Source organism: Diabrotica virgifera, chromosome 3 (genome assembly GCF_917563875.1).
Source record: "Diabrotica virgifera virgifera chromosome 3, PGI_DIABVI_V3a".
NCBI lineage: Eukaryota > Metazoa > Arthropoda > Insecta > Coleoptera > Chrysomelidae > Diabrotica > Diabrotica virgifera.
The window spans coordinates 27560849-27574582 of NC_065445.1; the positions used below are offsets into that span (position 1 = coordinate 27560849).

The 13734-nt window shown below is 31.6% G+C and overlaps 2 protein-coding genes across 2 annotated transcripts in view; one reads left to right on the plus strand and one right to left on the minus strand.

Moving 5' to 3' along the window:
* LOC114340380 (uncharacterized) overlaps positions 1-13734 on the minus strand; it is a 1055195-nt gene that overhangs the window by 917769 nt on the left and 123692 nt on the right. The window lies entirely within an intron of this gene.
* Positions 1-13734, plus strand: part of LOC114340365 (uncharacterized) — an 88506-nt gene that overhangs the window by 37259 nt on the left and 37513 nt on the right. The window contains exon 3 of the mRNA XM_050647832.1: positions 1897-2132. Coding sequence (XP_050503789.1) covers positions 1897-2132 — 236 coding nt within the window. The remainder of the gene's footprint in view (positions 1-1896; positions 2133-13734) is intronic.

Below are 13734 nucleotides of genomic sequence, written 5' to 3' on the forward strand. Positions count from 1 at the left end.
TGAAAAAAAGTATTGATGACGCGCTGATGTAGCCTCTTAAGTACTTTTTTCTATCTCTTCGTTTTCGATATATTCTTTAACATATACCAATTTAAGACACACCGTGCATTACCAGAGAACGGCAGTTCTCCCCAGTGGCGCACACCCACACCCCCCTACACGCAACACTATATATACACGAAATTTTCGATTTTCTAAATCTGACTGAATTGAAAATTGGGCCAACTCCCATCTTAAAGTTCAGGAAAAGACTCACCCATTCATATGTCAACCATCCATTTTGGTCCAAACGTGTGGATTTTACGGCCCTTCCTATTTAGGGTCTGCTTTTCGTTCTCGTCCTCAAAACTCCCGAAAACTTCAAAAATTTAAGTCCGACCTTTACGGTTTCTAATAGTACTGATCATTACCTTTCCAACGCATGTCTAATTTTGAAAATCGGCATTCAAAAGTTACCGAGCTCCGAAATATGACTCAATTTCTATTTACAAAAGGGAAAATGTTTGTGGATATGTATGTAGTATGTATGTATGTGTGTGAAAAAGTTAAACCGATTTGAATTTTTTTTTCTGTGTTTGAAGATGGAGACACGACCAATTCAGAACCGGTGTAGTTTGTGACTTTTGACCACCCATAAGCCAGCTATAGGACTTGGTAGGTACAAAACGGCATATTTTTTGGGGGTATATATCTTCGGTTCAAGAAGAGATAGGAGAACCGAGTATACACTAAATCAATAGTGTTGAGTTAAGCTTTCAAGTGTTATTTAAGCCGTCAGGATCAGACATACACACGGCTCAGTATAGCCGAAAAACTGAAAAACTAAACTTTGAAAATTTTGGATTTTCGACAATTACTCAAAATTTCAACCTACGAATTGCGCCAGTAACTGAGCGATTGTAGAAGGACTCTAGACGAATCTAACGGTGTATACCCCATATTCGGGAAAATTCGAATTTTAAGTTATAGGCTTCATAAGTATGATCAAATCTATTTCCTATGGGAAAAACGGTTTCTCAAGCTCAATAATTCCTGTAATAGCTTCAGTTATCACACTTGACCTTAGATCCATTGATACTACTGGTCAATATGTTTCAAACTCATGTTTATTGATCAAAATCGGTTAAGCATTTTAGAAGTTATTAAGCTACAAAAGTATAATCCAATTAAAGATTATTCCCGAAATGGTTTATGTAGTTGTAGTGGTTACGACGCTAAATTTGATCTGGCAACGGGCAATCCGAGTTCATTTACCGACCATCTCAATATTTTTTTAATCTATTTCGAATAGAAAAAAAATCTAGTGTACATTCAATGAAAACTAGATCATTTGGGAGATAATGCAACAAAATTCAACTTCATATATTTAATTTATAAATAACTTTGAAAAACTCCTGATACAAGAATAAAAAACCGCTAAACGCCGTAAACATGAGTGGCGCATACTATATTCCAGCTACAAAAGATCTGATATGAATATTACGTGGCGCGAAAATATATTTTTATTTTGATGCAAAACAAAATTCTAGTTTTATTTTAAAAGATTTTTCCATAATATTTGCTAAATTTGAAGTAAACGCGCCACAAAAGAGTTTCAAAATTTAAACTGTATCAATGTTACTCTTTTGTGGCGCGTTTACTTCAAATTTAGCAAATATTATGAAAAATATTTTAAAATAAAACTAGAATTTTGTTTTGCATCAAAATGAAAATACATTTTCGCGCCACGTAATATTCATATCAGATCTTTTGTAGCTGGAATATTATACTTCTTGAAATCAAAATAAAAGATTCGTTCCTATATACAAACCAGGCTTTAAATTTTAGGCAGGTAGTAGAAATGAATACTTCACAGCATAACGATAACCTTATTAAATCGATCGGTTTTATTTTTAGGCAAGGTCTGGCACCCCTTTCAATTACAAATCCTTTTCAAGCGAGTCTGATGGCATCCCTTATGAATTCGATCAGCCCTCAGATTCAATAGGAAGATACTCCAATCAACCCATACCTCTTAATCTGCTTCCGTTATCGCCGAATTTTGTGCCGAATTATGATTCAAAATCTGTTGATTCCTACGGAGAGATGCTGGCTCCCTACGCGAAGGGATACGAGCACTTTGTCGATGAGAAGTAAGTAACAATCTTTAGGTTTAAGTATACTTGCTGTTCTAAGAGGTTTAATGGTAATCGGATCAACTAAGAGAAAAGTTTCCACATGTACTGTATAGGGGAGTGCATATAGATTTTCACTTCGGAAAAAATCAAACAAGATAGAACTTTTTGTAATTTCATTAAGAAATGTTTAATAAACAACATATCAAAAAGTTCTACTCGACAAGTGGGTGCTTCATTTTTTGTTAAACAAATGAACTGCGAAATTCGATGTTTTTTTAAATAACTCCGAAAATATAAATATTAGAAAAAAACTGACTCGACCATTGAAAAATTCAGAAAATTTTACAAAAAAAACCTTTTATAAAGAATTTTCTAAAATTAAATCTGTATCTTCTATAATTTTTTATTTATAACGCTAAGGTCACCCTTCTCACAAACATTGGCGCACTGTAAACTAACGTACGGCGCAGTGCACGCTTGAGTTATTTTAATGTAATTATTTAACTAATGGCTCAAATAAAGTTTTACAAATTGAACATGAAAGAAGAATAATTAAGCTATCTTATGGTTATAAGACATAAGAAACTACAATGTAGAAAAAACAAAACAAGCAATAGAGCAAAATAAGAACATGAAAGTTTTGAAGAACGTAAGCGTACAAAAAGGAAAAATAGAAATCAACAAACTAAGAAACAGAACTGGAAAAGAAACTACAAACAGAGATGAAATATTAACAATAGTCGAAGAGTTCTACATAGAGTTATACAAATCAAGAAAAAAAGATGACAATGCGCAACCTCCAATTACAGTAAAAACTGGGGTATTAAATCAAGGATCGGATTTAATGCCCGATATAACAAAATCAGAAATCAAAGAGGCTCTGAAGAAAATGAAAAATAATCGAACCCCAGGTGAAGATGGAATAGTATCAGAAGCACTAAAAATTGGAGGAAATATACTACTTGAAAAAATTAAACAACTTTTCAATATCTGCCTTCACAACGCCAATATTCCAACAGACTGGAACAACGCTACTATGATTCTATTACACAAAGCAGGAGACAAAGCCAATTTAGAGAATTACAGACCGATTAGCCTCCTCAGCCATTTATATAAGTTATTTACGCGAATAATAGTTAAGAGAATGGAAAGAAAGTTAGAGACTTATCAACCAAGAGAACAGGCAGGATTCCGAAAAAATTACGGAACAAATGACCATCTACAAAGTATAAAAACCCTGATAGAGAAAGTAGTGGAATACAATAAACCCCTAGTTCTAGTTTTTATCGATTTTCATAAAGCCTTTGACACAGTTGAACTTAGCAAAATATTACAGGCGCTTAAAGAATGCAGGCTAGATTATAGGTATACAAAATTATTACACAAAATATACTTACAGGCAACAACCACTGTCAAATTACATACTAACAGTAATCGCATAAAAATAGAACGGGGGGTTAGACAAGGAGACCCAATGTCACCTAAACTTTTTAATACGGTCTTAGAACATGCTTTCAAGAGTTTGGATTGGATGACAAAGGGAATAAAAATAGATGGAGAATACCTAAACAACTTACGTTTCGCCGATGATATAGTCATAGTAGCTGAGGATCTAGGTATGCCAAGAGAGATGGTACAAGAACTCGTTGTAGCTACAGAAAATGTAGGTTTAAATATAAACATCTCAAAAACAAAAATAATGACAAATTTGGTACCCAACCAGAACATCAGTATTGGTGGGAAGGAAATAGAACTCGTAGATAGATATAAATACCTGGGACATGAAATTACGATTGGCAGGGATAACCAGACTCATGAGCTGAAGAGAAGAATCGGTCTTGGGTGGGCAGCATTTGGAAAACTGAGAGAAACTTTTAAAAGTGAGTTACCCACATGTCTAAAGAGAAAGGTTTCGATCAGTGCGTCCTCCCAGTCTTGACGTACGGATCAGAAACACTTACCTTAACTAAAGCCTCGGCTACCAAACTAAGAGTCACGCAGAGAAGAATGGAGCGGTCAATGTTAGGAATAAGTCTGCGAGACAAAATCAGAAACGAAGAAATCAGGAGAAGAACAAAGGTGACTGACGTCATCGAGAGGATAGCCAGGTTGAAGTGGAGATGGGCAGGACACGTAGCCAGAATGACAGATGGGCGATGGACGAAGAGGTTATTGGAATGGAGGCCAAGAGAAGACAAGAGAAGCGTCGGTCGACCGCCTACAAGATGGACTGACGACTTAAGAAAGGTAAATAAAAACTGGATGAGGGCGGCGCAGGATAGATGGGGTTGGAAACGAGGGGAGGAGGCCTATGTTCAGCAGTGGACTTTTGAGGCTGGATGATGATGGTTATAATAGAAAGAAATAAAATTCATGGGCATAAGTACGGTGTGGGCGGAAAATGAGCCTTACATGAATTTTGTTTTAAAATGATTTAAAAATGTGTAACTAATACAATTTTTCTTAGAAATCTCTCAAATTTGCACAACTTACCTTCCAAGCATCTTGCTAAATGATGTTTTATTCAAAAAAATCTCAAAAATTTAATTCAAATGATATGACGTCTCAAAATATGTAATTTTTGAAATCTTCGTAGTTTTATAGAATTACCTCCACTTTAAGACGGTATTACTCAAGTTTTAATAAATCTCTTACAGTTTTATAAGTGCTTTTGTAAAGCCTAGGATGTAATCTTTAAAAATCACTAAATTATTTTACTTTAGAAATGAAATAAACTATTCCTTTTTAAGAAAATTAAGAAAGATAACAAAAATGTAATAAAAAATCCGAAAATTACCAGTTAAACAAATGTTTATACAAAGTGATCAAAACTTTTTTCTGTAAAATTTACCTAAAATACATTTATTAACAAGCTTTAACAGTAATAAATCTTCAGCAAAAAAAATTTTTTTAGCTCTTATACAGTATGTCTGCGTAACTTGGAACCTATTGATAACTTTTTTTATTATCAGTTTTACGAAAAAAAAGTTATTCTTTATAAAATATCCTGCATCGTATATTATCTAAGATGCAATCATCAAACATCAAATTTAATTAAGGTTATACGAGGTATGTCAAAGAATATGAATTTCACTCAAGAGTAAAGTACCTTTACATTTCACAATATCGAAAATTGTTATTAAGAAAAGTTGTTTGTAATTAAAAAATTTGTTTTAATGTTTAATAACATCCTTTTAATTAAAATATTGTGAATAATAAAGGCACTTAACGACTTAACTCTTAAGAAAAATTCATATTTTTTACATACCTCGTATAAAATTAAAAAAGTTTGGAGTCAGGGAGAATATTTTATGAAGAATAACTTTTTTTCGTAAAAGTGATAATAAAATAGTTATCATAATTGAAATAAAATGATGATGAGTGTCCGTAATTTGAGAAAAAATTGAATTTTTTTTTCGATTAGAATGATGTAATTGTATATTTCGACATACTTTCTAATTTCAACAGGTTTTCATAATAGCATTTTTTGATATTCTGGAATATAAAGGTACTTTACACTTTAACGAAATTCATATTTTTGACATAACTAGTATAAAATTGATAAAATTTGATATCTGATGGTTGAGTTTTAGATTTTTGACTATTCAGAGCATTTCATTAAGAATAACTTTTTTTCGTAAAATTGATAATAAAAAAGTTTTCCATGTGGTTCCTAGCTACAGAGACACCCTGTAAAACAGCTTCTGTATAAGAATTTTTAAATTGCAATACCATATTCGGATTCAGCATAATCAAAAACAAAATAGAAACATATTTTATCAAAGTAAATTGATGAATTTAACGGTATTTTTAAAATTATTTATACAAAACAATTGTTATTGTTTAAACACTTGATAAACAATTAGCGGCCAAATCTGCGAGTAAAACTTTTTATTTTAACATGTATATAAACTATCAAAAAAAGTTTTAGAAAAATATAAGCTTGTTTGAATTTTTCCGAAACAATGCATGTTTTCGTTCTAATTGGACTCCCCTAGTGTAAATAATCTTTTTATTTTTCTTAGTAATACTATAAGGAGCAAAAAATAAAATGAAAATAGATTTCACGAAAAATAATTTATATCTGGCCAAGGTGATTTGGTATTCAACAATACAATACAAAATATAAAAACAAGTAGAGAAAATAAGATATATGTAAAAATAGTATCACATATCTGTACAAAACCCAAAATACTCTTCTGTTACAGCCTTTGTAAGATATCGACAAAACAAATTTCTCTCTGTATATATTTCTTTCTCGACACATATTTCTTTATTAAATACGCCTCTGTGCTATATTTCCCTTCATTATATTTATTTAACTGTTGATTCCTACGGAGAGATGCTGGCTCCCTACGCGAAGGGATACGAGCACTTTGTCGATGAGAAGTAAGTAAGAGTCTTTAGGTTTAAGTAAGTATACTTGCAGTTCTAGGAGCGTAAGAGGTTTAATGTTGATCGGGTAAACTAACAGAAAAAATTCCTCGTCTATCAATCTAAATAACTTTTTTGTTGTTAATATTATAAAATATAAGTGTTAAAAGTACACGTTTAGGGCACGCATGTGAAAATTTGCAGAATGAGCGAAAGCGATTTCTGCAATTCACATGAGCACCTTAAAAATGTACTTTTTAACACGCATATCATACAATATTTTTCTACAAATCTAATTACAGGACAATATCTACAAAAACTTTTACTTGAACTTGACTGACATTCCAATTTTATATTTTTTTGACATTACATCAAAATTGCATATACGGTCAATACGAACTGCAGTGCCTTAAAATTTTTTTAAAGCACTAGTGCCTTAAATTAGCATTTCTAACGCTGGTATGGAGTGCTAGAAATTGCGTTTTTAACACGGTTGTAGAAAAAATAATTTAAATATGTCCTTAAAAGTTGATTTTGTGAAGTCGTATTCAATAATACAATCAAAACTATAAAAATAAGTAGAGAAAATAGTATATTATACAAAACCTGAAATACAAAATATGATTATAATCTCCTGTTACAACCTTTGAAAGATATCGACAAAACATAATATATTTATTTCCTAATACTGCTCTGTATATATTTGCTTCTCGTCAAACGTGTTTATAAAATGCGCCTCTGTACCATATTCCCTTCATTATATTTATTAACTCACAAAAAAGGTGGAGGTTTTCGTTAAATGTTTCTTATTTTTTACCTCATAAACCTCTCACATTATTTTCAAACTACACACCTGCACACCATTTTTTTATCTACATGATCTTTGTTTATCTAGACCTTCTTTTATTTACATAATACCCAAAATGCTAATTTATTCGTAAGAAATCAAGTTTAAAATTTCTTTTATGGTGATGAAGAAACCACTCAAACCATACCCACCTGTATTTTTTGTCGCTCTATTTTTACTAAAATGTTTTAATAGTTAATTATAAAAAACGTTTTATTAGGTCTGAATTTACAAACTAAACTAGAAGGCAAAAAAAGATCGTTAATTTTCCCCTCTGTTAACAGTCACTATAAAATGCACTTAGTAACAAGTAGTAGTAGTGGTAGTAACAATCTAAATTTTTTTTTATTTTTAATAAATTGCCCGGTCAATTTTAAACAGAACGAGAAAACTTTTCTATAACCGTAATATCAACATACCGCTTCAGATAAGAATGTATTGATGTTATATTTTATCCACCCTTTTATAAAAAGGGTTACGGAGATGACTTTATAACTACAACATCTTCATGGCATGAATTCAACTTGTTCTTGAGGAATATTTGGTCAAACAGTCTTGTTTGGGTTATCCTATCAAATGTCTTGTAGCAGACGAATAAAAGAAGATTCGTCTACAGCTCTCATAATAGTGCATGGTCTTTCCCAGGTTTTAATATTGCGAATGTCTTGTTTTGTTCTTCTGCTAAGTCATTATTTGACTGTAAAATTTAAGAAGCCATTTATGCTTATTCAGAATGTATGATATTAATTTTAGAGTTTGATCGATAACAACTGTTAATGTCTCAATTTATTTATCTTACATGGTTCCATCTGTTATTTAAATATGGCTTCCCATACTACTATAATGCGCAGGTCTTAATTATATTTACTATATCTTCCTGTTTCATCTTGTTTCTGGTTTTATATTTTTTCTTATATCTAATCTCTTTTCTTTATCAATAGTCACTGGTCCATTTTTTCATATTATTTTATTTAAAAATTGAAACTTTTCCATCTGTCTTCATTAATTACATAACTTCCTCACCTTAAGTTAATATGTGAACGTGAACAAAAGTTGCTTTTTGTAATTTTTCATTGAAATATAATTTTAAAAGATTTTTCTTTACAAACTTTTACCGAACTTTTTTAACTCGGTTAAACATGTTTCAACAATTTCCGTGGAAATCTCTAGGCGCTAGAGTAATGTTTAATTTTTACACAGGCGGAAACTTCGGAAAATCTATAAATTATCTCTCATAAGCGAGTTCCCACGATATTCCAACATAACAGTTCTTTCCTTTGACAAGACTAATATCGAAGTACTTTATGCCCTTCTATAAACTTTGCAAACTTAGAAACTTACTATAACTTATTTATCATGAAGTAAAGTGTATTATACCGCAGGACATAGGAGCCATGTTTAAAGGGTTTTCATTCAGCCGATTATTATATCTTATTGCTTGAAAACGTGGTTATAAATGGGAAATATGCTTGTAATAATTGTGTAACATCAGGTAAAAAAGATTATAAATTAATTGCTCGTCTGTGTATTTCGAGTACGTTGAAATCAACAATTCATTTTCTCAGCGGTGTATTTCTTAAAAATACTATCAGCCCTGATTAATTCTGTGGGATTGAGATCTGGGTGATAAGGTGGCAGCCTTAACACCGTATGGCCACTATTGCTCAGTATTCTGTCAATTTCATACACCTTTTTTACTTAATTAGATGGCTTTGGTAAGGACCAATTAGCCAGATGGCATACACCTTAAATCTGGGTTTATGTCTTTGTATAATGCTGTAAAGATCGAGTTTTAACATATCTTCTACAAAAGGCAGATGTATAGCCAATCTTTCACTACATGTTTCGTTGAACTCATAATAGAACATTTTTCAGCTTGCATGTAGTGATAAGAAGCGTTGTCAACAACTAGTACACTATGTAGAGCAAGATTGGGAATAAGCATTTCCTGAAGCCATTTTTTTAAATTGCCATAATTCATTTTACTGTAACAGTCCCCTGATTTTGTGTTTGATTTAAATTTCAAACAAGAATTATTTACAAAACTGTTTTCTCCACCATTCACCATTCATCATTCACTACTATCTGTCTCTGGTCTTTGGAAATCGGAGCATTGGAGCTATCGCTCCAACTTTTCTATTGTATAGAAAGAATGAATGTAGGTTGTATCCATGTATATTATAGATATATGTCGGTTCTTTTCTCCGTATTTTGAAATATCTCGAAGAAATTTTCTTCTCAATTGTTGGATTTCCGGTTTTTCATTAAAAGTTTTCTGTTATTAATTTATTGGTTTTCTCCAACAAAGCTCTATATTCCTCATGGATTTTCTCAAAGATTCGTGAGTTGTATTTAGTTTCTAATTTTCTGTCTATTCGTCGTTGAGTTGGAACCTGGTTTAGTTGGTACAAAAATTTGTTATAAATCGAAGCACGTCTTTGTCGCACTCATCCCATTAAGATTTTAAAGCTGGCCTATGTCTTTTTTTATTTGGAGTAATCTTTTTATCTCTTCTTGAACCTCATTTGGCCACTACCAGATTTCTTCATTCTCAAACTTCTTTCCTGATGACTGTATTTCCAAGTAATTTAACAGCAGTATCTCTAATGATACTGGCCATCTTCCTCCAAATTGAAAGTCTTTGTGCTTTTAAGATTCTTTGCATGGCGATGTAACATTTGTACTAATTTTTGGTAGTAAGATTTCTGATTCAATAGATTTCTATTCAATTCAAACAAATCTAATTCAAACTATTGAAAACATCTACCAAAACAACAAAATGGAAGTCAGAATAGATGGACAACTTACAGAACCTATAGATATAGGCAGCGGAATAAGACAGGGAGACTTATTGAGTCCTATGCTCTTCAATTTAATCATGGATGAAATCATCAAAAACGTCAACAAAGGAAGAGGATATACAATGGGAAACAAAGAAGTAAATAATTACACTTTTATAAAAAAAGAACTTTTTTATTATAAAACCTTTTTATTATTTATAGGAAAGAATATAAAATAATTTAACGATAAAATGCTTAAAAATCCAAAAATTACACTCTAATAAAATTAGTATGGTATAACTAGACCCAAACCCAGACATCCAAAGTGAAAGTTATCCTGCAACACAAAGCTGTTCTGTATGGTCCACATAATGTTCAGAAAAAAGTCACACCATTTTATTCGTAGTTTTTTACGTTTTTCGCCATTATTTCTAAAACTATGCAGTTTAGCATGAACAACCTTCCATACAAAAATATTCTACATTAAATTTGAAATAAAAAAGGTCTTATGCATAATCCTTCTAAAATGAACGTTTCCAAAGTTGTATATTATAATTGGTCCAAATAAAGGCCTAACCCAGATATCCAAAGTAAAAGTTTTCCTCCAACACAAAATTGTTTTATATGGTCCACATATTGTTCAGTAAAAAGTTACACCAATTTGATCGTCCTGTTTGGGAGGGAGATGGGGGAGAAGTCGGTAAATTAGTAGTTATTTTACATTTTTCGTCAATATTTCTAAAACTATGCTTTAGCGTAAACAATGTTCTATATAAAAATGTTCTACGTGAAATTTAAAACAAAAAAGGTACAATACATAATTGTTATAAAATGAACGGTTCCAGAGTTACGGAGGGTGAAAAGTGGAGGTTTACGATACTTTTTATATTTTTTGGGCAATTTATAATATTACGGATGAAAGAAATTTTTTTGTAAATAAAATTTGCTATTTCAGTGGCCGATGGTATGTTAGTGATAAGCCCTTGAAAAACGTCAACCTCACCACCCACAATCATCATCAATTGTCCAATTAATATAAAAAGTATCGAAAACCTCCACTTTTCACCCTCCGTAATTCTGGAACCGTTGATTTTATAACAATTATGTATATATTTATTAACAACCTTTTTTGTTTTAAATTTTATGTAAAACATTTTTGTATAGAACATTGTTTACGCTAAAACATAGTTTTAGAACTATTGACGAAAAACATAAAAAAACTAATAATTTATCGACTTCTCCCCCATCTCCCCCCAAACTGGACGCTCAAAATGATGTAACTTTTTACTGAACAATATGTGGACTATATAGAACAATTTGGTGTTGGAGGAAAACTTTTACTTTAGATTTCTTTGTTAAGCGTTTTTTTGGACCAATTAGAATATACTACCTCCGTAACTTTGGAACCGTTCACTTTAGAAGGATTATGCATAGGACCTTTTTTATTTCAAATTTAATGTAGAATATTTTTGTATAGAAGGTTGTTCATGCTAAACCGCATAGTTTTAGAAATATTGACGAAAAACATAAAAAAAACTATGAATTTACCGATTTCTCCCCCATCTCCCCCCTCCCCTCCAAACCCGACGCTCAAAATGGTGTGACTTTTTTCTGAACATTATGTGGACCATATAGAACAATTTGGTGTTGGAAGAAAACTTTCACTTTGGATGTCTAGCCTCTCGGAGGGGACCTCTCGATTTGCAGTCTAATGCCACTGAGGCACCATCAATTTGTAGATATCGGTTTATTAACGTACTTTAAAATATCATTGCGTTAATCACATTTTTAAAATAGTTTGAAATTAAAAAAAATCGATTTATCCATAGAGTGTGATTGGTCAGTGGGGTAAAGCTTTGGAGATCCGTTATAAGTAGTAGATAGTAATAAAAGTTAATAACAAAAATTGTAGTCAACTTTGATTACATATTGATAATCAGTAATCATAAATTGTAAGTTTTAGACAATTATTCAGCCATGACTTACTTAAAATTAGGAAAGATTTAGACCCGTAATTATTAATAATTTTGCTCTGAAAATGAAAATACCTCGCAAACTAATAAATTTGCACATAGGGAATGTTATACAAAAATTATAGTATGGTAATGATACTTTTCGATAATGATATAAAATACAGGGTGTTCTATTTAAAATTACTGAGAAAATAATATACTTGCGTTTTGACTCACCCTGTATTCAATATAAAGAAAATTAGCAAAACAAACATTTACGAAAATTTTGACAATAAATAAAAAATTATGACGCCAATAAACTATTGACCTTGTGCTTGCTTTTATTTATACAGGTAGTTAAGCTTGTTGCGATTTTCATATAAAATTGGTTATAACTTTGTAAATACCCCGTAGAACATACCAAACCTTAATATTTTTGTAATCGAAAAGTTACGAAGATTTCGAATATAAAATAAAATACAGGGTGTTCTATTTAAAAAAACATAAGCTTGGTCTGCCACTATGTTATGGAACACCCTGTAACATTCTAACTAATTTTGTAATATGAAGCTCAAAGTTCGCTACAATTTTTGTTATTAAGTTTTATCGCTATACATTACTATAACGGATCTACGGAGCTTTACCACACTATATAATTAATCACCCTGTATAATAGCTGTTAAATATTGCATTGTTAGCTAGTTGTAAGCTCTCCTGAAAATTTCAGGTGTCTAGGTAGCCTAGAACTATTTTTAAAATGGATTACAAAATTTGCGGAGTCCGTGACACCAACCAAGCCAAGTATATAAAAAGGTTTTAAAATACTCTGCTACGCAGACGACACAATATTGATAGCCCAAGATGAAGATAGTCTACAAATATTAGTCCACAGATTTAACATAACAGCAAAAGAATTCAATATGACAATTTCATCTCAGAAAACCAAAACAATAGTAATCAGTAAAGAACCAATCAGATGAAAAATAGAAATTGATGGTATCGTATTGAACAAGTAATGGAAGTAAAATACCGTGGAATTACATTGTCAAGTTACGGAGACCTGGACAAAGAAGTGAGAAATCAAGTACAAAAAGCAAATAGACTAGCAAGATGCCTTAATAACACTATATGGCGAAACCGACATATTAACACTGAGATGAAGTCAAAAAATTTATAAAGCCAGTGTAAGGCCAATAATGACATATGCATCAGAAACAAGAGCCCATACAGCCACAACACAAAGACTATTGGAAACGGCAGAGATGACAGTACTGAGAAGAATAATTACAAGAAGACAATGTAACGTACAGTGCATAAACGAATTGACACTAAATAGAAAAAAATAATGGAATAACCACATAGCCAGAATGGGGGAGACACGTTTGGTCAAAATAGCAAGAGATAACAACAAACGGTAGAAGAAGTATCGGCCGACCGCGCAAAAGATGGAGTGACAACCTTCCATAGAGGTATCAATATGCCAATGAAGAAGCAGAATTGCTTATAAAGAGGAAAAGAAGAAAAAGAAGATTTCTAATATACCAGCACTTTCATAAACCTTTTGATATTGTTTAAATGGTTAAATTTAGCGATTAATTTTTTGTATTTAATTCATCAAAACAATATGTTGGCAACCCCTTGTATGTTTTAAGAACATTTTTGTA